The sequence below is a fragment of the Delphinus delphis genome, chromosome 14, assembly GCF_949987515.2.
Source record: "Delphinus delphis chromosome 14, mDelDel1.2, whole genome shotgun sequence".
NCBI classification, from domain to species: Eukaryota; Metazoa; Chordata; class Mammalia; order Artiodactyla; family Delphinidae; genus Delphinus; species Delphinus delphis.
In genome coordinates this window covers 61,341,356-61,366,431 of record NC_082696.1, presented here as the reverse complement: position 1 = coordinate 61,366,431, position 25,076 = coordinate 61,341,356, and the positions used below count along the sequence as shown (strand labels likewise).

The 25,076-nt window shown below is 35.2% G+C and overlaps 1 protein-coding gene across 3 annotated transcripts in view; it reads left to right on the top strand.

Moving 5' to 3' along the window:
* Positions 1-243: 243 nt before the first annotated feature.
* MANEA (mannosidase endo-alpha) overlaps positions 244-25,076 on the top strand; it is an 82,187-nt gene continuing 57,354 nt past the window's right edge. The window contains exons 1-2 of one of the 3 annotated variants that reach the window (XM_060030220.1): positions 244-349; positions 11,923-12,140. In XM_060030220.1, coding sequence (XP_059886203.1) covers positions 12,113-12,140 — 28 coding nt within the window. In that variant the 5' untranslated portion in view covers positions 244-349; positions 11,923-12,112. Of the gene's footprint in view, positions 350-11,558; positions 12,141-25,076 lie in introns of all 3 variants that reach the window. The other 2 variants (XM_060030218.1, XM_060030219.2) reach the window with 2 other exon arrangements.

Genomic DNA, 25,076 nt, shown 5'->3' with positions numbered 1-25,076 from the left:
AGTCATCTCTAGTTGGGAAAAGAGTATGCGAGTCCAGCCCAACTCTACTCTGCGCCTTTTCTCCACTCGTACGAGACGCCCAGAAAATGCTCTCCCTTCTCTCACCCACACCCCTTCCAGTCCCTCACAGACCCCAGGGGTTTCTGCCTGGAAACCAGAGACCCGCCCACTCAGTGAGCCCCGCCCCATCCCGGCCCCGCCCCTCGGGGCTCCCGGAAAGCTCTGCGAGCGCTCTTCGGGAGGCAGGGCTGCTCGGGCTCGCAGCAGGGCCGCTGTGGGCTCTCTGTACTCCCAGCTTCAACGTCTCGGGCGGCCGAGTCTCTACTGGTGGCTGAATTCCTAGACCCTGGTGAGTGGCTGGAGGATTCTGGGCCCTGCAGATGAGGTTTTGGCCGGTACCAGGGCCACCCCCCAGCGCCTGCGCGCTCACCCGCCAGCCAATCTGCTCGCCTGCAGACGGCCTTTGACCTTGCGCCCCTCCGGCTGGCGGCTGGGGGCTTCAAGCTGCGAGCTGTGGGACCTTGGGACACCCTACTCTGTCACTCTTACCCCTTACTTTGTCTGGGTTAGTTTTATTGCCTTCTGTATTACTACTTTATCTCGACCCTGCTGGCGTCGTCTCTGCCACTTCTTTGGAGCGGAACGTCCTGTCGCCTCGGTTTTCCCTTCCCTCCCCAGCAAGCTGGGTATTTCGGGAGTGACGGAAGCCTTTCAGAGCCGTGTCCTTTTGTTCCCAAACTCGGCCTTGAGCCTTGCGGGCAAGTGGGAAGGTCGAGGCCTACCGGGCTTGGGCTATAGCAGGAAGGTGGCGGGCTCCGGTCTCCAGCTGCCCGGCCGTCCGGAGAGGAGAGCGAGGGGGGGGGGGGAGGCCGAGGCAGAAATGGGTTTTTCGTTCACCTGTTCACACGTTTGGCACTATCATCTTAGACTGTTCTCGTTTGCTAAATCGCAGGGTGCAACTCTGCTGGAATAGTATCTTTTCCCATTTTCGAAAGGAGCAAATTGAAATTTAGTCAGTTAGGATAGTTTGTTTTCGCTTCAGTGTTGCAAGACCCTGCGGATGAGAGTTAAGGGAAAATGCGGAAGTGCTTAAAAAAGTAAATAAAACAAGGGAGGAAAATATTAATTATATGACCTTAAAAAAAGGCAAATTGGACTGGAATGGTTTGATTATGGTAAAGTATTTAGACAATAGTTTGAAAGAAAAATACAAAATAAAATCTAGGTATTGGTAATATCAAGTTACGTTGTTTGCACATCGTTTTCATGACAATGCGTTACTCCCTTCATGTTGAGCTATATGTAAATCATGAAAAAATAGTGTTGTGTAGTGAATCTTGTGGATTTTCAGGCTTTATGCATAAAACATTACCAGAGCTGCTGGCTTTTAGTCACACAATGAATAGTAAGTGTATGATAAGATAATAAGCTTTCTTCAGATTAAATTTGGACTACAGTTTATGAGTAACAGATAATCGTTGTTTTCTAAATCCATAATCTTTAAATGAAAACATGACCACATGTCAGCAGTTTTCATCTGTCACAAAATTTATGGTGTTGTATTCTCTAAACTTGATTTGTCTAAAATGTTGTAGGAAGGTGGAATAAGATGAGGACAAGAGCTTGAATTCTAGAGCCATACTTCTCAGCTCCTTGCTAGTTGCTTAAACTCAGACAGGTTACTTAGCCATTTGTTAGCCCAGAGACTTGGAAAAAGTTACCAAATGCTTTGTACCTTAGTTCAGTCATCTGTAAAATGGTATTTAAAAGAAGTTCTACATCATAGGTTGTTGGGAAGATTAAAATGGAAAGATGAGATTACGCTTAACTGAATTTCTGTTAACGAAAGGGTACAAGTGTTTACATTAAAACCGACCTAAGCAAGGGACTCGTGGTACAGAAATGGATTTTGAAAGTTCCAGGTGTGTCTTCTAGTGTTAGTTATATTTTTCTACAATGGCTTCTTAGAAAATAATATTAGGAAACAGCTAGAAAAAGAAAAAAGCAACCAGAAATCTGTATAATAATAAATAATTAAAAAGTGAAATCTTTTTGGCTTTTCTGAGTAACAGGGTAGGAGCTAATCCTTTTCGAAATCATAATTGATATCACACTAATTCTGAATCTCTTATATCTCACTAGACCTCCAAGTCAAAAACAATCATTTAAAAGATGAAAAGACCTCCAAATCACCAAACCCAAAAATAGAAGCCATCGAGTTTCAAAAGAACGTATTATTTCTATGTATTATTATGTCATGTAAACTGCCTTTGAAGATACTAGATTTTCATTACCCAGTACCTTGAGTATTGAGTACATTACTACTTTGGGAACCTTTACATCTGCAATTAACTTGGATTTTTTTCTCTGAGGTGACTTCTGAAACTTCTTTCTTTTGTTGAAACCAAATAAGTAGTTCTACCACTCCTTTTCTACTAAAAATCATTAGACTTGCTAGGCATCTCAAGTTTCATCGTTTTGCTAAGTTGGACATGATAATTTTTATTAAAATGGATTTTTGAAATTATTAGATCTATCTATCTATGATTCTTCCTATATAATATGTTTAGTATAGACTGAACATGTTAACTATATGTATAGTCAGTAGAATCTGTTTATACACATACTGCCCAAATAAATACCAATGTCAAAAACAAAAGGGCCAGAAATTAAATTCTTTAAGCTGAACACTTAATGGCCACTGACTAAATGTAAGACATATTGGGTTCTACTAGAGTGTAAAGGTAAGGACTCTATTTCTGGACCTTATGGAACAATCTAGTAGGGGGTATAATACATTAAATAGCATGAAGCAATACATTAAAAAAGCCAATTTAAAAAGTAGGTAATGGTGTAATAGACTGTATGGGAAAGTGAGTACTTTTCACCCTGGAATCATTGGGAGAGGTATCAGGAAGAGGCAACAGTTCAGCCTTGTCTTGAAGGATTAGAGTAGTATTTCAGAAGTTAGCTATATGGAGAATAGGTATTTAGAGAGAGTAAACTATGTGTTGGTTATTGATTGCTTGCCAGACACCCATCTTTAATAATAATCGTCATGAGAATAAATAATTGTTCATATTTATTCAGTGTTACACTAAGCCAGAAATGATTCTAAGGGTTTTATAACGTTAACTTATTTCATCTTCACAAAAATCCTCTGAGTGAGGTAATAACTCGTGAAGATGAGAAAAGAAGCGGGGAAAAGATCAAGCCACTTGTATAGGTGAAATGACTAAAAAAAGGCACAGCTAGAATTTGAACCCAGGCATTTGAACTGCAGAGCCCATGCTTTTAATCACAGTGGTTTGCTGCCTTTATTTAGGTTGAGATGCCTTATTGTTCACTGAGATCAGGAGGTTGGGGTAGAGCCAGTGGATCACCTACAATGATGTGATAAACATTTTAAATGAATGAATTAAATAAAAAGAAAAGAGAAATTAGATTTAGAGGCAAAAGGGGGGGGAAATGCGGCTTTTATAAATAGATATTTTGTGTTTTGTGTTCATCCGTAGCTCTGAGAAATGAATCTAACAAATAGAAAAATGTCTCAGAACTATTTGTTTCATATATTTCTTCACTTTGCTTTTTTTAAAATCCGATCAGTATTTACATTTGATTAAAACATTACCCTTTTACATTTTATTTCACATACGTTACCTTGCATGATTTACAGAACAACTTTGTCAGAAAACAGAACAGTTAATTTTTTTCTTTTAAGATGATTAAAAAAACTCAGGGTCACACAATTAGGTCAACAAAGCTGATTTGAACTTAGATCTTCAGATTTCAAAATCAATATTCTTTCCATTATGTATCCTGACTCTTCCATGCATTTCACCCATTCAGCTGATCAACATTTCAAAAATCAATGTCTTACTAATTTCTGAATCTAGTAGTCATTCCTCCCATTCTCTATGATTTGTCAGTATTCATTACCATTGATTATTTCCTCATAAAATACCTACTCCAAACAAACTTTTCTTCCTTATGAAATATTATGTTCTAATTTTAGAAGACAGCATAAGAAAATATCACTGAGTAAATGATTACCCAGAGGTAATCATTATACATGTTTAAGTACACTTCCTTCCTCTCTGTAGTTGAGATTATATTATATCCATAATTTTTTTTCTACTTAATGGCTTGTCAAAATTCTTACCTTCTTTAAGTAAAAGGAAGGATTTGTTTTTATCTTGACAACTTGGAAATTTTAGGACAGCAAATCATAGAAGCAGGTCAAAATAGTTATCTCATCCTTTATTCCTATGCACAACGCTGTCACATTCCATACATAGGAATATCACTCCCTGGAGTCCTGCAGTGCAAAGCTTAAGGACTGTATGAGTTGGTCCTTCCCCGAAATAAGCAGGTATTATGTTAAGAGTTCATGTCCTCCAGTTTGCTGGTGATAGTCTTTTTTTTTTCTTTTCCATTTTCAAATAATTTTAGACTTAAAGATTCAAAAGTAATACAAACAACTCGACAATCCCTGTATATTTTTCCTGCAGCTTCACCAAGTGGTAATATTTTGCCACATTTGCTTTATCATTACACACACACATACACACTCATATATTACATTGTATATAATTTTACATACATATTATATGTAATATGTGTACATATGCATATATATGCATATATGTATACATATATATATGTAGGTACATATCTGTGTATGTGAGTATCTTAATATGTTGTCTGATGTATCTTTGTGATTAGATCTGTATTAATACTAACAGAAATACCACAACAGTGATTCTATGTTCTTCTTAGAGCATCCACTCTGTAGACTCAATATATCTACTTATTCAAAATTAACTGCTGAAGTTAATTTTGATCACTTGTTTAAGGTGGTGTCTGCTAGGTTCTGCACTGTTAAGTTACTATGTCTCTCTTTGTAGTTAATTGGATATCTTTTGGGGGGGAGATGCTTTGCCAATATATAGATATCCTGTTTCTCATAAACCCTGCTTCTTTTAACCCCTCATTTAATATCCATTAATGATTCTTCCTTGATACAGTTATGGTAGTAGCCAAATAGTGATAGTCCAATTCCATTATTCCATCTAAATTTATTAGTTGGTATTCTAAAATGTCTTCTTTATTCCATTTATTTATTTTTACATTTTAAAAATGTCAGTATAGATTCATGAATTCTTATTTTAATGTCTATAATTTATTATTCTTCGTCATTATTTTGATGCTGAAACTGTCCCAGATTTAGTCAGTAGTTGCCCCTTCAAGCTGACTCCTGTGTCCTATGGACATGTCTCTACAGTTTTTGACTACTTCCTGATTTTCTGGCAAGATGTCCCAAGCTCATCTTGTACTTTCTCGGCCACGTTCTTGGAATCAACCTGGTTCTATCAAGTAGACAGGGCTACATACAATTCAGTCTCGTCATCAGATGTGTTTATTGCTGCCAGGATTTCTTTGGTTCTATACTCTCTCAGTGGACAGAGCTAGGAAATAGATTGCATGTATTTATATGTGTACACACCCACCTACCCACACACATACTCCTATTTATTAATCTTTTAAAAGCCATACATCCATACTGATACTGCCAATTGCAATCTGACAACACAAGTTTTGTTTTAGCCTCCCACTTCCTACATTTGTAACTCACTTTTTTTTTTGTCAGTGAAAAACCTGGGCCCCATTTCACAGCATATATTGCTTATTTTTACAATATACGTTAAGTATTTTAAGAATTGCTAATCTGTTTCATAGCAAAAAATAACCCACTTACTAACTGGAGTTTAACATTAAATATTTTTTGTTTGTTTTGAATATGTGAAATATAATGTGGCTCAAAAAGACAAAACTGCATAAAATGTTATACTCTGAGAAGAGTTACGTCCATTCCCCACCCTTCTACCCCATTTTCATCTCCGCTTATTTTCCACCCAGTTTCTAACTCTGTAGATAATCAACCTTATTAGAATCTTGTTTTTCTATGTTTATTTTGCTCACTTGAGAAAATGTATTTTTTCTTACTTGCATTTTGCTTTTTTCATTTAGCCAGTATATCCAGAAAAACACTTTCCGTCATCTCAAAGAGCTCTTCCTCATTTTTTTCTGAATACTCAACATTTTACAATTACAAACAATGCTGTATATGAACTTATGTACTTACTATTGGTTGTGTATTTTCAAGGTAAATTCCATGAAGTAGGATTGCTGAGTCAAAAGGAAAATGGATGTGTGATTTTTTTAGATATTGCCAATTCCCAAAAAATGTTGTACAAATTTGCATTCATTAGCAATGCATAGGAGTGCTTCTCACTGTCTTGCCAACAGGATGTAGTTTCATACTTTTTATTTTTTGCCAATCTCATAGATAAGAAATGATACCTTTGTGAGGTTTTAATTTACATTTTTCTAGTTTTGAGTGACACAGAAGATTTGGCAGATATTTTCATTCAGTTTGTCAGTTGTCCTTTCACTTTATTTTATAGTGCTTTTGATATATATATTTAAAAATTAATGTAGTTAAATTAATCTGTTTTTTATTTATTGCATCTGAATTTTGAGTCATAGGTATAGAAAGCCTTTCACTATACTAAGGATATAAGGGAATTCAGGTGGGATTATATAAGTATTTGAATGATTCTAGCCCTAAAACTTAATTTTTCTTTGGGAGATTAGGGTAGGAAATAGGGGGGGTTATTTAAAACCTCTGATTCAAAAGTAGCTGCAGAGAAGCTGAGAATTAAGTAGAAAGTGGCAGCTGAGAAAATGAATAGAGCTTTTGGTAGTTTCATGGCTCTTTGGGGACCAAAATTGGAATTCAGGGCCCTTCCAAAGCCCATCCTAGAGGAGGGATCTTGATAAATACCTGTGACTTTGATATCAGAACCCATGAGTATAAAGGAGTAAAGATGAATCAGAAATACACCAAATCTTTGGAAGGACTTATACCTAGTTTTGAAGATTTCAATCTCTGATTATATTAAGATAATCTTCCTCTACCCTAGAAGTCTTCAAGAAGCAAAAATAAGCTTTCTCAGAAGGAAAATAATATATAGAGCCTCACATTGTCTCTGAAAATTTTCATATATGATGTCTGGAATTCAGTAAAAAAATTAGCCTATAAAAAAAAGAGTTACTGTACAGATATTAAGAGGAAAAAACCAAACAGGCAATAGAAACAGAATCCTAAGATTTCAGATTCAGGTTATTAGAGGTGGACTTTAAATAAATGGGATTAAAAAATTCAAGGAGTTAAAAAAGAAGATGGAAAATTTTAGCAGAGAACTGATATCTCTAAGAAGAGTCAAATGGAAATTCTATAACTAAAATTATAACTGAAATTAATCACTGCTGGAGAGAATCAGGAAACTGAAAATAGTTCAGAAGTAAATATTCAGACAACCATGGAGAGACAAAAGGAGGAAAATTTTAAAAAATATTGAAGAAACACATGGGACATAAAATTCTGATGTGTGTAATGTATTCCATAATGAGAGATGAGAGAGCAAGAGAGCAATAATTGAGCAAAAGCAGTATTTGAAGAGATAATGTTCAAGAGTTTTACAAAACTAAGGAAAGATACCAACCCAGAGATTGAAGAGGCACTTTGAACCTCAAGCAAAATAAAAGTTAAGAGAACCGTAGTACTATATATTCCATAGGAAAACAGCTGAAAACCAAATATGAAGAGAAAAAATATTAAAAGCAACCAGAGAAAAAGAAAATACATTATCCTTAAAGGAATAAAGAGAAAAAATAATAGTTGGATTTTCATCATAAACAATCAAAGACAAGATAAGGGTGGTGCTGAAAGAAAATAATTACGAATATAGAAGTGTATACATAAAAAGTCCAAGTGAAGGCAAAATAAAGATACTTTCAAACAAAGTAATATGAAAAGAGTATCAGCAGACCAACACCAAAGACCCTATTAAAGGGAATTATTTCTTCATCCTAAGGGAGATTATTTTAAATGGAAATATGGAGCAAGTGAAGAACAAAGGAAAGGGTGAATATAATGAACATTGACTGTACAGAACAATATAATATCTGGGGGGGTATAAGGTATATGTAGAAAAATAAAATATACCAAAATAGGAGCCAAAAGTTGGGGCAGGGATAAAGAAACAAAATCTTCTAAGAGTGCTTTCATTGTTTAAGAAATGGTAAAGTTCTAATTCATACTGGATTTTGACAAGTGAGAGTACATGCTTGTAATCACTAAGATAACTAAATTAATAGCAAAGAGATTGTATGATTAGCAAGGAAATAGCGAAGAATGAAACAATTAAAAAGAGGATAAGAGGGCTTCCCTGGTGGTGCAGTGGTTGAGAGTCCGCCTGCCGATGCAGGGGACGCGAGTTCGTGCCCCGGTCCGGGAGGATCCTGCGTGCCACGGAGCGGCTGGGCCTGTGGGCCATGGCCGCTGGGCCTGCATGTCTGGAGCCTGTGCTCCGCAACGGGAGAGGCACGGCGGTGAGAGGCCCGCGTACCACAAAAAAAAAAAAAAGAAGGTAAGAGAGAAATTAGGGCCAGTAAGAAGGAATCCAAAAGGAAAGCAAGTAGAAGGGTAAGGGTAGATTTAAGGATAAAAGTAGGAAGTAGATTTAAAGCTATAGTATCCATATTTGTAGAATTGTAAATGTGCTGAATACTATAATTATTGGACAGAGACTATCAGATTAGATTAAAACCAACAATAAAGCAATGTCATATTTAAAAAAAAAACTAGTCATTTAAGGTGACAGGTGATAAAAATGTATTTTGTGCCAACATGAACCCAATAAAATATGTTATAGCTATATTAATATTAGGGTGGAATTTAAGTCAAAACCCATCAGTAGAGAAGGGAAGGAACATTTCATTATAAAACAAGATTTAATACTTCAGGAAAATATAACTCCTAAATTTGTCTCCACATAATAACATCAGTGACAATTATATAATGTAAGCAGTTATAGACGTGGCATAATGATAGTGGGGGATTTTTAACACAAGTAGAAGAAAGATGAGTGAGAATATGAAAAATACAACGCACATGCTTAGTGTATTTGGTTTGGTAGACATAAGTAGAACTCAATAACCACTAGCTGCCTAATATATATTCCTTTCTGGTGCATATGGGATACTTAACAAAATTGTTCATAGGTTGAGCCTTAAAGCAAGTCTCAACATATTTCAAAGGGTTGAAATCACACTGGAAAGGTTTTCAGTTAACTCACACTAGAAATCAATAACAAAAAGATATAAATTTATTTATTTATAAAATTTTAAAATAAATCTAAGTAGCTGAAGCTCATTTTCAGGACAAAGCCTCATATTGAAGAGGAACTTCTGGAAATAACTTTCAAATTGTGCAGGGTAGGAACAAAATAAAAGTGAGAGAAATACAAAATTCCAGGTAAATGTGGGAATGGAGTAAACCCCAACTGATCTGAGAAAAAAATTCAAGGCCATATTAAAACTTCACAAAAACAACAGAAGAATGATTGCTGGAGTTGTGAAGCTAGAAAAACTATCATGATTGAACATTCATTTCAAACATTAAGGAAAATTATTTCATGTAATATTTAGCAAGAAAAAAAATAATTTGAGTCAAATTCCATGCAAAGTCATTATGGGCAAAAAAGTTAAACTTGTAAATACTTGAAGCATGCCAGAGAACCATGTTCATAAATATATAACAACTGTAACTTAATATTTAAATACAAGTAAACAAAGTAATTATGTGAGATACGAATGAACAAGTAAATTACAATTATGAAAACTCAGAAATGAGAGAATATTAAGATAATTAAAATCGACAAAATTCATATTCCTATCTGAAGACTAGAAGACAAACATAACAGATAATGCCATATGAGAAATAGAGGGTAAGAAGACACTTAAAAATCAAAATTAAATGAAGAAAGAGGTGAAAAAGAGAAGGTGCAGTTGTAAAAATTCAGCAAAGGTTCAATAAAAGTAATAGCACTTTTTGAAGAAGGAAAGCAAAGCAGTGAAACAATACTAAAGTTAAAATTGGAAATATTTGCTGACATAAAACAGTAGATGTTACTAGGTTAATTTCTTAATAGGAAGATAAAGGATTTCTTATGTGATTGATTCTGTTTTCTCTACAAAGTATAGGACATGTCTATCTGAAGAGAATAAAGGAAATTGGTGATTTAGTAGCACGTTTGATGAAAAATGAGAAGGAATGAAATAATTCTTTTGAGGTTAGAAAAGTGAAAGTACTGGGGTATAGTAATAGGCCTGTTAAGCCATCTTGAATGTCCGAAATTTATGGTCATAAATTCAGAGTGAAAAGTCAACATGGCGTGTGTTTTTCTCCAATATCATTATGTAATTCTGGATCAAGGTCAAGCCAGGCATCATTTATTTGAGGTTCTACCAGATAAGTATTAAGGAAGGAGAGAAGTAAAGGAAGTTAAGGGTACAGTTGTCCTTTAGTATCCGTGAGGGGGCTGGGATTGGTTCCAGGACCCACGTGGATACCAAAATCTGTGGATGCTCAAATTCCTTATGTAAAGTGGCATAGTACAGTTTGCCCTCTGTATCTGTGGGTTCCTCATCTGTGGATTCAAACAACCTGTGGATACGGAGGGCCTACTGTTTTGCAAATGAGGAATTTCATTGCTGAACTATGGCCTATAAACTGCTTCACTAGAGACAAAACATGAAGAAAAAAAGTGGTACTGGGCTTCCCCGGTGGCACAGTGGTTGGGAATCTGCCTGCCGATGCAGGGGACACGGGTTCTTGCCCCGGTCCAGGAGGATCCCACATGCCGCGGAGCGGCTGGGCCCGTGAGCCATGGCCCCTGAGCCTGCTCGTCCGGAGCCTGTGCTCCGCAACGGGAGAGGCCACAGCAGTGAGAGGCCAGCATACCGCAAAAACAAAACAAAACAAACAAAAAAAAAAAGTGATAGTGAAAAAGTGGTAGAATCAGTGGATTAGACATCTCAAAAAGGTAAAGGAATTGACTGCGTGGGAGTACTGAAGTAGAGAGGCTCAAAGCATGGAAGGGTATGTGTAGAAAATGGAAAAAAATGAAATAATGGTTTTGATTGAAAATGACGAGATCAAGATTATGAGTATGACACCTGAGTTGGTGAAATGCGGTGGAAGAACAGGTCATTAGAAGTGAGGTAGTCAAAGAATAAGTTTTTGAAATTCCGTTTAATGACTAGGTCTTTAATATACTCAAATATTTCCTTTTTAAATATGAACTCTTCATTTTATATTTAGAAAATTTTAGTCTCTCTATATGGAGTGTTTCCTTTCTATAGTCAGTATATGTAAAATCTGTCCAAATGATGAAGAATATATTCATTTTCTTAAATTCTTAAAATCTTTGTCTGACAAAAATGCAATTGTGATATTTCTGAATACATGCTGCTGTTCAGTCTAGCCATACGTAGATTCTTTTGTATAAAGATTTGATTATATAGTTAATGTCATAATGCACTTTAAAATTTTGCAGTGTAACACTTTATGGAGTTTAGTTTTCCTTTTGAATATATTGGAAAATATTGTTAATGCCACTTATTAATTACCGGTTTTCAATAAATTACAGCTAAACATTTACCATTTTGGAATTTAAAGTATGACATCATGGCAAAGTTTCGAAGAAGGACTTGCATCACTTTGTCACTTTTTATTCTATTTATTTTCTCTCTGATGATGGGTTTAAAAATGCTGAGACCACATAAAGCTGCTTTTGGAGATCCTTTTGGACTTGACCTTCTTCCAGAAATTCGGCAACAAACTCCTCATTTGGTAAAAACTTTTGATTCCCAAAAGAGTGACAGAATCGACAGTGAAACAAACGTCAAGAATTTAAAAAGTGTTGAAATCACTATGAAACCTTCCAAAGCCTCTGAACCTTACCCAGAAGAACTGCCACCTCGGAATTATTTTTTACATGTATTTTATTACAGCTGGTACGGAAATCCACAATTTGATGGTAAATATATACATTGGAACCATCCAATCCTCTCGCATTGGGACCTTAGAATAGCCAAGAAATATCCACAAGGGAAACACAACCCCCCAGATGACATTGGCTCCAGCTTTTACCCTGAGTTGGGAAGTTACAGCTCTCGGGATCCTTATGTCATTGAAACGCACATGAAACAAATGTACTCAGCTTCAATTGGTAATTATTTTACGTGTGTGTTTAGATATGTGTGTGTATGTATGTGAGTGTGTATGTATATGTATGTGTTTGTGTGTATAAATAATTTTTTATAGAACATTAATTACTAATTAGTCTTCACATTGTTGTTAATTATAATTTTAAGCTTACATACCATAAATTAAAGTGTTGTTAAGCATCTTTTAACATGTTAACACTAACATTTCTGGATATAATATTTTTATTCTAATTTAATACTAATTTTACTTCTAATTTAATACTCCTTCTGAATTTTATTAAATTATGATTGACATAAGCTTCAATGAATTCTCTCACTTTGAGGTACATCTGTTTAAATATCACCCCAATCGTGAAGTAAAATATTCTATAGCTTCCCTTATTCAGCCCTCCCTACATTCCAGGAAACTATGTATCTTATTTTTATCACTGTAGAGTAGTAGTTGTAAATGGTCTATTATTATATAAAAATAGAATCGTCAAACACTTATGTGTGTGTGTGGCGTGGGGGGGAGTCTTTTGCTCAGTATGCTGTTTTGAAATTTACCCATGTTGTTGACTCTATCAGTAGTTTAGTCATTATTATTGCTTAATAGTATTCCATTGTATGATTATAGCAATTTGTTTCTGCATTCATCTTGATGCACATTTGTGATATTTCATACTTTAGGCATGTAGCATAGAATTTGGTCTTTTTTTGTTTGTTTTTTAAACTAGTCTGACAAACTCTTATATTTTAACTCCTGTTTATTTCATTTATATTTAATGTAATACTGATATGGTTGATTTTAAATGTTTCATTTTGCTATTTGTTTTCTGTTTCTCTCTGTTCTATTCCTTTTCCTCCTTTTTTCTGCCTTTACTTGTATTGAAAATGTTTATTCCATCTTATATTCTCTTCTGGCTTATTAGATATATTCCTTCATTTTATTTATTTTATGATTGCTCTGACGTTTACAACATGCCTCTTTAACTTAATTGTTGGGAGGTCACAAATTATTCTTATTGTTGTCCCCCCCTTCCTCTCAACTTTCTCTTCCCTCTAACTTCTGGCACTCCAATTACACATATTTACATGTTGTCCCACAAGTAAATAATATGAAAAAAATGTGTAATTGGGTGTCTGAAAATTCTTCAATTTATTAATATACCCTTTATAAAACTCTCCCTGTTTTGGTTCCCTCTGTCTTGTTAGTGTCTCTAGCACTAGGGCCACAAGAAGAAATTGGGTATTCTAACATTTTTCTGACTCTTCAGAAGGTGCCAACTCACCGTTGAGCTGATATGGGTATAGAGACATGCAAGACTTTTTCATGAACAAAACAATATAAAGTCCTGTGAATCTACATCAACTATGTGCAAGGTGACTTGTTTTTCTTTTGTGGAGTAATTGGTTGCTTTTCAACTATTTTTTGAAAATCTAACATTCTAGTATATATTTATAGCTCTAGTTTCTATGTTGTATGACAAAATGTGACATAAAATAGGATTGGTAAATTGAGAGAGCATTGACTGCTCTGTGTGTATGTATCTGCCTCTATTTACAATTTACTTTTGGAGGGAGAATCTTTCAAAAGACTTTTTTCCTATTTTCTACAAAGTATTTGTATCACATTCAAGTCATTTTTATTATTTCAAGATTGATTTGTTTATGGCTATAAAAGTATACAATGAGGGTTTTTTTAAATCTCAGATGTATAACTTACATGTACACATACTCATAACACATATAACTATTATATATAAATATATAAATGACGTACTGCATATTTTATAATTTTAATTGTGATTAGGAAGAGTTTCAGTTCATATTTAGACTTATGCCTAACATTTGTAAAGATCTTCCCCCATATATTATTTACTGCTATATAATTTTTTGAACATGAAATGTTTTAAAACATTGTCAACAGTACAATTTTAATTTTAAGTGTTGACAGTCACACTAGTGATGCAAATATTTTATTTCTTTGGTTGATTTTCCACTGGGGAACACCTAACACTTGTGAATAATAAAAGTGACATTACAGTCTATCTGTAAATAAATTATTTCCTTATCAGTTAAATATTGAATTATACTCATTTTATTGAGAAATAACTGACATAATGTTATATAGGTTTAAGATGTGTAGGATATTGATTTTATATATTTATATTTCAGTATGATTGCCATTATAGCGTTAGCTAAAACCTCTATCACATCCCCTAATTATCATTTCTTTAGTGATGGGAATAATTAACACATAGACTCTTAGTAAGTTTCATGTTTATGATTCAGTTTTGTTGTCTATAATCATTGTACTGTGTATTGTATCTCCACATCTTAATTTATATACTAGTTGCAAGTGTGTACCTTAAACAGTATATCTCCCATTTCCCCACTTCTGATCCCCTAGTAACCACCCTTCCATTCTGTTTCCTTGTGTTCAATTTTTTTTTTATATTCCACGTATAAGAGATAATTTGTAATATTTGTCTTTCTGTGTCTGACTTATCTCACTTAGCATAAATCCTCACTGTCCATCATGTTGTTGCAAATGGTAGGATTTCCTTTTTGCTTGTAGCTGAGTAGTATTCCATTTCCATATATATATAATGGAATATATATACACACACCACATTTACTCATTGGTGGACACTTAGGTTGTTTTTGTACATTGGTTATTGTGAATAATGCTGCATTAAACTTGGTAGTGCACGTATCACTTTACTAACCTGTTTTCATTTCCTTTGGATATATTCCCAGAAGTCAGATTGCTACATCATGTGGTAGTTCTGTTTGTAATTTTTTGAGGAATTCCTGTACTCTTCTCCATAGTGACTAAACTGTTTATAGTCCCAACAGCTGTGCACAAGAGTTCCCTTTTTTCCCCACATCTTCACCAACACTTGTCACTCTTGTTTTCTTGGTGATAGCTATTGATACAGCTGTGAAAGGATATCTCACTGTGGTTTTGATCTGATCTTTATGATTTCTTTCCTTCTGCTAACTTTGGGGTTTTTTTGTTCTTCTTTCTCTAGTTGCTTTAGGTGTAAGGTTTATTTGCGATGTTTCTTGTTTCTTGAAGTAGGATTGTATTGCTCTAAACTTCCCTCTTAGAACTGCTTTTACTGCATCCCATAGGTTTTGGGTCATCGTGGTTTCATTGTCATTTGTTTCTAGGTATTTTTTGATGTTCTCTTTGATTTCTTCAGTGATCTCTTGGTTATTAAGTAGTGTATTGTTTAGCCTCCATATGTTTGTATTTTTTCCTATAATTGATATCTAGTCTCATAGCATTGTGGTCGGAAAAGATACTTGATACAATTTCAATTTTCTTACGTTTAACAAGGCTTGATTTGTGACCCAAGATATGATCTGTCCTGGAGAATGTCCCATGAGCACTTGAGGGGAAAGTGTATTCTGTTGTTTTTGGATGGAATGTCCTATAAATATCAATTAAGTCCATTTGTTTAATGTATCATTTACAGCTTGTGTTTCCTTATTTTCATTTTGGTTGCTCTGACCATTGGTGAAAGTGGGGTGTTAAAAGTCCCCTACTATTATTGTGTTACTGTCGATTTCCCCTTTTATGGCTGTTAGCATTTGCCTTATGTATTGAGGTGCTTCTATTTTGGGTTCATAAATATTTACAATTGTTATATCTTCTTGGATCAATCCCTTGATTATTATGTAGTGTCCTTCTTTGTCTCTTGTAATAGTCTTTACTTTAAAGTTTATTTTGTCTGATAGGAGAATTGCTACTCCAGCTTTCTTTTGATTTCCATTTGCATGGAATATCTTTTTCCATCCCCTCAGTTTCAGTCTGTATGTGTCCCTAGGTCTGAAGTAGGTCTCTTGTAGACAGCATATATGCCAGTCTTGTTTTTGTATCCATTCAGCCAGTCTGTGTCTTTTGGTTGGAGCAATTAATCCATTTACATTTAAGATAATTATCAATATGTATGTTCCTATTACCATTTTCTTAATTGTTTTGGGTTTGTTATTGTAGGTCTTTTCCTTCTCTTGTGTTTCTTGCCTAGAGAAGTTCCTTTAGCATCTGTTGTAAAGCTAGTTTGGTGGTGCTGAATTCTCTTAGTTTTTGCTTGTCTGTAAAGGTTTTAATTTCTCCATCAAATCTGAATGAGATCCTTTCTGGGTAATCTTGGTTGTAGGTTTTTCCCTTTCATCCCTTTAAATATGTCCTGCCACTCCCTTCTGGCTTGCAGAGTTTCTGCTGAAAGATCAGCTATTAACCTTATGGGGATTCCCTTGTATGTTATTTGTTGTTTTTCCCTTGCTGCTTTTAATATTTTTTCTTTGTATTTAATTTTTGATAGTTTGATTAATATGTGTCTTGGCGTGTTTCTCCTTGGATTTATCCTGTATGGGACTCTCTGTGCTTCCTGGTCTTGACTGACTATTTCCTTTTACATATTAGGGAAGTTTTCAACTATAATCTCTTCAAATATTTTCTCAGTCCCTTTCTTTTTCTTTTCTTCTTCTGGGACCCCTATAATTCGAATGTTGGTGCATTTAATGTTGTCCCAGAGATCTCTAAGACTGCCTTAAATTCTTTTCATTCTTTTTTTCTTTATTCTGCTCTGCAGTAGTTATTTCCACTATTTTATCTTCCAGGTCACTTATCTCTTCTTTTGCCTTAGTTATTCTGCTATTGATTCCTTCTAGAGAATTTTTAATTTTATTTATTGTGTTGTTCATCATTGTTTGTTTGCTCTTTAGTTCTTTTAGGTCCTTGTTAAACGATTCTTGTATTTTTTCCATTCTATTTCCAAGGTTTTGGATCATCTTTACTATCATTATTCTGAATTCTTTTTCAGGTAGACTGCCTATATCCTCTTCATTTGTTAGGTCTGGTGGGTTTTTACCTTGCTCCTTCATCTGCTGCGTGTTTCTCTGTCTTCTCATTTTGCTTCACTTACAGTGTTTGGGGTCTCCTTTTCACAGGCTGCAGGTACGTAGTTCCCATTGTTTTTGGTGTCTGTCCCCAGTGGCTAAGACTGATTCAGTGGGTTGTGTAGGCTTCCTGGTGCAGGGGACTAGTGCCTGTGTTCTGGTGGATAAGACTGGATTTTGTCTTTCTGGTGGCAGGACCATGTCCAGTGGTGTGTTTTGTGGTGTCTGTGACCTTACTATGATTTTAGTCAGCCTCTCTGTTAATGGGTGTGGTTGTGTTCCTGTCTTGCTAGTTGTTTGGCATAGGGTGTCCAGCACTGTAGCTTGCTGATCGTTGAGTGGAGCTGGGTCTTATCATTGAGATGGAGATCTCTGGGAGAGCTTTCGCCTTTTGATTTTACATGGAGCTGGGAGGTCTCTGGTGGACCGATGTCCTGAACTCGGCTCTCCCACCTCAGAGGCACAGGGCTGACACCCAGCTGGAGCACCAAGACCCTGTCAGCCACAAGGCCTCTAGTGTTGGAGGGTCTCCTGCAGAGGCGGGGGGTGGCTGTGGCTCACCGTGGGGACAGGGACACTGGCAGCAGAAGTTCTGGGAAGTACTCCTTGGCATGAGCCCTCCCAGAGTCTCCTCACTGTGGTTTTGATTTGTATTTTCCAGGTGATTCGTAATTTTTTCACGTACCTGTTGGCCATTTGCATGTCTTCCTTGGAAAAATGCCTCTTCAGTTCCTCTGCCCATTTGAAAATTGGATTGTTTGCTTGTTTGTTTGGTTTTTGTTACTGAGTTATATGAAGTTTTCGTAACTGATGGATATTAATCCCTTATTCATTACATGGTTTGCAAATAATTTCTCCCATTCTGTCGGTGCCTTTTAATTGTGCCGTTGTTGCTTTTGCTCTGTAGAAGCTTTTAAGATTGATATAGTTCCACTTGCTGATTTTTTCTTTTGTTATTTGTGCGTTCGGTGTCATATGCAAAATATCAGTGCCAAGACCAATATCAAAGATCTTCCATCCTATGTTTACTTCAGGGTGTTTTATATCAGGTCTTATGTTTACTCTTTGATCCTTTTCAAGGTGATTTTTGTGAGTAGTGTAGGATAGGCCCAACTTTCTTTTCTACGTATGGTTATTTAGTTCTCCCAGCATCACTTGTTGAAGAGACTGTCCTTTCCCCGTAGGCTGTTCTTGCTTCTCTTGTCATGTATTGATTCCTCAAGGTGTAAAATTAGATTGTTTCTTTGCAATTTTTCCCATTTCTTAATATCTGCATTTATCACTGTAAACTTTCCTCTCAGGTCTGCTTTTGCAGCATCCCATAGGTTTACGTATGATGTGTTTTTATTTTCAGTTGTTTTAAGATAATCTTTGATTCCCATTTTGATTTCTTCATTCACCCATTGGTTGTTCATGAGTTTGTTGTTTAGTTTCCATACATTTGTAGATTTTCCAGCTCTTGATTGTTATAAGCATAGCTGTCCCAGCTTCCTTTTGGTTTCCACTTGCATGGAATATCTTTTCATCCTTTCACTTTGAGTTTATGTGCATCCTTAAAGTTTTCTTGTTGGCACCATACAGTTGGGTCTTGTTTTTCGTCCATCCAGCCACTTATGTGCCTTTTGATTGGTGAATTCAATCCATTTACATTTAGAGTAATTATTAATATGTGAGGACTTATTAATGACACTTTATTAATTGCATTTTGGTTTTGTATTTCCATTATTTCTCTCTTTCTGCCTGCATTTGTATATTGGTTATTTTCCATGGTGGTATGCTCTTTTTCCCCCTTTTTTGTCTTTTGTGGATCTCCTCCAGATTTTTGTTTTATTGTTACCAAGGGGGTTATGTGTAAAACATCTTACACATAAAAAAGTCCAATTCAGGCTGAAAGCAACTTATTTTTACTCCCTAATGTGTCTACCATTTTGCTCCTCCCTTTGTATTATTGATGTCACAATTTACCTCTTTTTTGTTGTATATTTATTAACAACTTATAGCAGCTGTAGTTACTTTTCCTACTCTTTCATTTAGCCTTTATACTATAGTTGAATAGTTAACACACCATACTACTACAGAGTTATAGTTTTCTAAGTCTGACTGTATATTTCTCAATTTGTCCAGTGTATTGTATAATTTTGTATGTTTTCATTTGGCTGATTAGCCTGTTTTCATTTCAGCTTGAAGAACTCCTTTAAGCATTTCTTGCAAGGCAGATGTAGTCATGGTGAACTCCCTTAGATTTTGTTTGTCTGGGAAAGCCTTTACTTTACTTCTTCATATATGAAGAATAATTTTGCTAGATAAAGCATTCTTGGCTGACCATTTTTATCTTTCAGCTCTTCAGATATGTCATTCTGCTGTCCCCTGGCCTGAAGAGTTTCTGCAAAGAAATCTGCTGATAGCCTAATGGCAGTCCATTGTAGATTTAATTCTTTTTTTATTTTTTCCCTGCCTGCCTTTAAAGTCTCAGAGAATGTCATTTTGCATTAAGATAATAGGATAGTCTGTTAGCCTTGTAGACTTGTATATCCAAGTATTTCCTCAGATTTTGGAAGTTCTCAGCTATTATTTCTTTAAATTAACTCCCTGCCCTCCCCCTTCTCTGGCTGGAACCCTGATGATTCTGATATTTGCCTTTTTGATGGATATTCATAGATCACGTAGGCTTTCTTTGCTCTTTTTTAATCTAAATTCCCTCTTCTGTCATTTCAAAATTCCTATCCTCCAAGTTACATTTTTTTTTTCTTCCATATAGTCAGGCCTGCTGCAGATTTTCTGTATTGCATAATTCTTCAGGTCATTCATTGAATTTTCAGTTTCAGAATTTTGTTTGGTTCTTTATAATAATATTAATAATTTCCTTCTCTTTAATAAAGAAAAGGAAATAAAGAAATCATTTTATTCCTGATTTCATTGAGTTGTCTTTCTGAGTTTTCTTGTAACTTGTTGAGTTCCTTCGGAATAGCTAATTTGAATTCTTTATTAGTTAGATCATATGTTCTGCACCTTGTAGCTTGGTTGCTGGAAAATACTGTTTTCTTTTTGTGATGCTGTATTTCCTTGGTTTTATTTATAGTTCTTGTGGATATGGTTTGACGCTGTCACATTTGAAGGAGTAGATACCTCCTTAACTCTGCTCGTGCCCTCTGCATATGACATATTATCTTTATAGTGTTGATATTTGAGTTTTTTCCCCTGTGAAGCTATATCTGCTCCAGTATACTTCTTATCCCCTGTGGGCAGACTTTTAAGCTTTTATGTCTACTTGGCTTTTAACATTTCACCAGGTTGGCTGTTGGAAACCTCTTTTGTTTCTCAGAATGTAGCCACTATAGCTCAGATTTGTGGTTTCCCACTTACTGTGAGAAACCACTGACTGTGGTGTCTTGTTTTCTTAGTGGGCTCCCTGTTTACCAGCACACATTTCCGGAGGTTCACTCTGGAGTGAGCACAAGGAGCCAGCAGCAAAGTGGGAGGAGGTGTGGGTGACAGCACTGAGGTGTATTGAGAGTGCCCACAGACCTAGTTGTGCAATCTCAGTGGGTGGTGTTCCAACAGGCTCATGGCTGGCGTGCTACCCCTTTAATGCTATTCGAAATTCTTTTCTCCTCTTTGCCATCATCCTCCCTTCCCTCAGTTGTGAAGCTCCCACCTTAGTACTCCAGGTGCTGGTGAAGAGAAATGGGTTTCTCCAGCCATATCCTGCCCAGCTGGGGTAGCCTGTTACCCACTGCTTTCTTTTCCCCATGAAGGAGAGGTTACCTCCACTGGATAAATCAACCTTGTTCAGTGTTTCCTTGGGGGAGGGGCAGCACCAGTAAAGTTTCTCATAATTCCTTCTCTGTGACCAAATTCAAGTCCTTTTTTGAAGGCTGGACTTCTGCAAGTTTTCTTTCATGCATGAGCACTTGCCAGGGATAGTACTCACTCAATTTTTGCCTGATAGCAGCCAGTGGGGGTCTAGGCAGATTTGCTGGCCCTGCTGGTTCAGCAGCCCTTAGAGAGATTTGTCTGTTTCTTGCTACACTGTTGGTGGAGATTCCTCACAGGTCCTTTGGAGTGAGGTGCTAGGTCCCAAAATACCCACAGAGGAGATTCATTTATGTAAGGATATCTAATTAAAAAGGGAGATATAAAGGAGGACCATCTTATGCCACCATGTTGCTGATGTCACTTCCTATTATACTTATCATTATTAGGCAAAGAATAATTTAACTATAAAAATAGTGCACACAAAACACTATTTTGGTCCATGGAATTATCATGCTGACCCTGGCATTTTTTTAATTGAAGAAAACAGTCTGTGAAGGCTATTTAAATTGCTATATGGTTGAATGTGCTTTGACTTCTTTAACATTCATATTTTTCCTTTGATATAAATGGCCTCATTTTTATTTTTATTGAATTGCTCTGTGAGGTAATGATACTTTTGTATCTCACAGTACAAGCTGGTTAATTATTTGTTTTATAATTAAAGTGTTATGTGTATAAATATTAGCGGTTTAACCTTTTTTTCCTAGAAAAGAATGATGAAATTAAAATGAAGTATTAATGTTATATTTAAATTCCAACCATTATATTGTAATAATGTCTCAGATAGCAGATAGAAGCCACTGATAGATATGTATCCTTTTCAAGTCTTTAAAGTATCACAGATGAGTACCTTTTTTTTATAAAATTTTCAGAAAACATAGTGTAGTATTCAGAATAACGGCCCTAAAGATGTACACATTCTAATGCCCAGAATCTCTGAATATATTGCCTTACAAGGCAAAAGGAATTAAGGATGCAGATGCATAATTAAGGTTGCTAATCAGTTCACCTTGAGGTGGGACTAATCTAATCATTGGAGTCCCTAAATGTAGAAGAGGGAAAAGAGAGAGTCAGAGATAAGTGGTCTTAAAAGGACTCAGCTTGCTCTGCCTGCTTTTGAAATGGGGTTAGAAAAGTCATGAGCCCCACAATGTGGTGTCTTCCACAAGCTCACAACAGCAAGGAAACCGCTTCTTTCTTGGAGCCTCTAGAAAGGAATGTAGTTCAGTGCAACCCCTTGATATTAGCCTAGTGAGACCCATGTCAAATTCTGACCTATAAAACTGTAAGATAATAAATTTTCATTGTGTTAAGCCATTAAATTTGTGTTAATTCGTTGTGGTAGTAATAGAAAACTAATACACTTAGCAAAACATAATTCATTCTGTGTCTTTAAAATTATCTTCCCTTTCCTTCAGTTTAGCACTAAATACTTACTGAGTTTCTACCATGTCCCAACCTTATGTTAGATTCTAGGGACAAGAAGAAGAATAAGTCACATATCTTGTACTTCCCTTTGTTTCCTTCATTGGTACTTCAAAAGCACTAGATGGAAACTAATATTAGAATATTTTCTGAAGGTGGAAATTATCAGTTTTTACAAGGCCACAATTATCTCTGTATCTCCTGCCTTTAAAATTTGTACATATAAGTAGAAGAAATAGAACTTACAGTAAAATGAATTAGATTTTTGACGTTTAAATTAACATCTAACACAATGTCATAAATTTTCCTTTTAGAGTAATTGTATTAAGTTTAAAATGCATATTTATAAATGCAGATTGGTGATGGTTTCATATTGCTATAGATGACTGAGTTTAGTTCTACTGATTGCTTTATCTCTTGGGAGTGTGCTGGGTTTTTCTTGTTTTTACATATGCCTTGTAATTTTTTTCTTGAAAGCATGTTGTCTTCTGTAGATCCATAGAACTGTAGTATGTAGCTTTCATCTCTGGAAAATGGACATGCCTCTCTTTCTGCTAAGAATGTAATATGGGCATTTCTCACTTCATTTGTTAAGAAGACTGTACTATCGCCATTGAATGTTCTACTTTTATCAAAAATCCAATGACTGTGTATATTTGTTTGGGTTTATTTCAGGACTCTATTCTGATCTGTTGATTTAATATGTCTGTCCTTTCATCAGTACCACCCTGTCTTGATTGCTTTAGCTTCCTGAAGTCAGGTAGTATGATTCCTCTTTGTTCTCTTTCAAAATTGCATTGGCTATTTAATTCCTTTGCCTATCCATATCAACTAGTCCGTATCTTTAAAATATCCTGGTGGAATTTAGAGTGGGATTGGCTTAAATGTATAGATCAATTTGAGGAAAGTTGACATTTTTAAAATAATAAATTAAGTTACCACTGTTGAACAATAACAAGTTAAATATTCCATTCCATAAACGTGATGTATTTTTCCATTTATACAGGACTTTAAATTTTTTCAACTTTCTTTAGATTTTTATAATTTTCAGTGTACAGATTCTGTACATATATTTTTACATTTATTTTAAGTATTTTTTGGGGGGGGTACTATTATAAATGATACTGTTTTCTTAAATTTTTATTTTTTTGCCCATCAAAAGTGTGTAGAAATACTATATATTTATATCTATATCTTGTATCTTGTGATTTTGATAAACTCAGTTTATTAACTCTAGGAACATTTTTGTGGATTCTTTGTGTTTATAGAGAGTTGAATGCAAATAAAGACATGTTTGTATCTTCCTTTCTAATCTGTATACCTTTGTTTCTTTCTCTTGCCTTATTGCACTGGTTTGGACTTCCGATGTTATGTGGATGTAAGTGGTAAGAGAAGAGGATATACTTGATTTTGATCTTAGGGGAAAAGAAGTCTTTCTTCATTAAGTATTATATGAGTTCCAGGGTTTTTTTAAATGTCATTTATCAAGTCAAAGAAGTTCACTTCTATTACTAGTGCTGAGAGTTTTACCATGCTGAGTTTTATCAAATGCTTTTTTTCTGTACCCATTGATAAGATCTTTAAAAATTTTTTTTTCAAATTCTTTTTATTCTGGTAAAATACACATAACATAAAATTTACCATTTTAACCATATTTAAGTGTACAGTTCAGTGATATTAAATACATACATAACACTGTATATCATCACCCCCATCCATCTTCATAACTCATGTTCATAACTGAAACTTTACGTATTAAATGATAACTCCCTATTCCCCTCACCTCACCTTTGGCAACAATCATTATACTTTCTGTCTCTATTATTTTGTATCTAAGCACCTCATATAAGTAGAATCATACAGTATTTATCTTTCTGTGACTGTTTTATTTCACTTAGCATCATATGGGTTCATCCATGTTGTAGCATATTGCAGAATTTCATTCTTTTTAAAGATTGAATAATATTCCATGGTATGTAGATACCACATTTTGCTTATATATTCATCTGTTGATGGACACTTGGGTTGCTCCCACATTTTAGGCATGTGAATAATGCTATTATGAACATGTGTACAAATATAAATGTCTCTTCAATAACCAGACTTCAACTTCAATTTTTTTAGTTATACACTTAGATTGGAATTACTAGATTATGTGGTAATCCTGTTTTTAATTTTTTGAGGAACTGCTCTGCTGTGTTCCACAGCAACTGTACTTTTTTACATACTTAGCAACAGTGCACAAGGATCTCAATCCTTCCACATCCTTGCCAACAATTGTTTTCTGGTATTTTTTTTTTTTTTTAAATAGGAGCGAGCCTTATGGGTTTGAGGTAGTATCTCATTTTAATTTTGATTTGCATTTCCCTAATGATTAGTGATGTTGAACATCTTTTCATGTGCTCATTGGTCATTGAATATTTTCTTTGGAGAAATTTCTATTTAAGTCCTTTGCTCATTTTTAGTCTGGTGGTTTATTTTTTTTTTATTGTTGAGTTTTAAGAGTTCTCTCTATACTCTGGATGTATTAATCCCTTGTCAGATAAATGATATGCAAATATTTTCTCCCATCCTGTGGGTTGCATTTTCACTCTGTTGATAGTGTCTTTTGATGCACAAAATTTTTAAATCTTCATTAAGTCCAGTTTATTTATTCTTTATTTTGTTACCTGTGCTTTTGGTGTCATATCCAAATAATCATTACCAAATCTGATGTCAGGAAGCTTTTCCCTTATTTTCTTCTAAGAGTCTTATAGTTTTAGGTCTTACATTTAGATCTGTGGTCCATTTTGAGTTAATTTTTG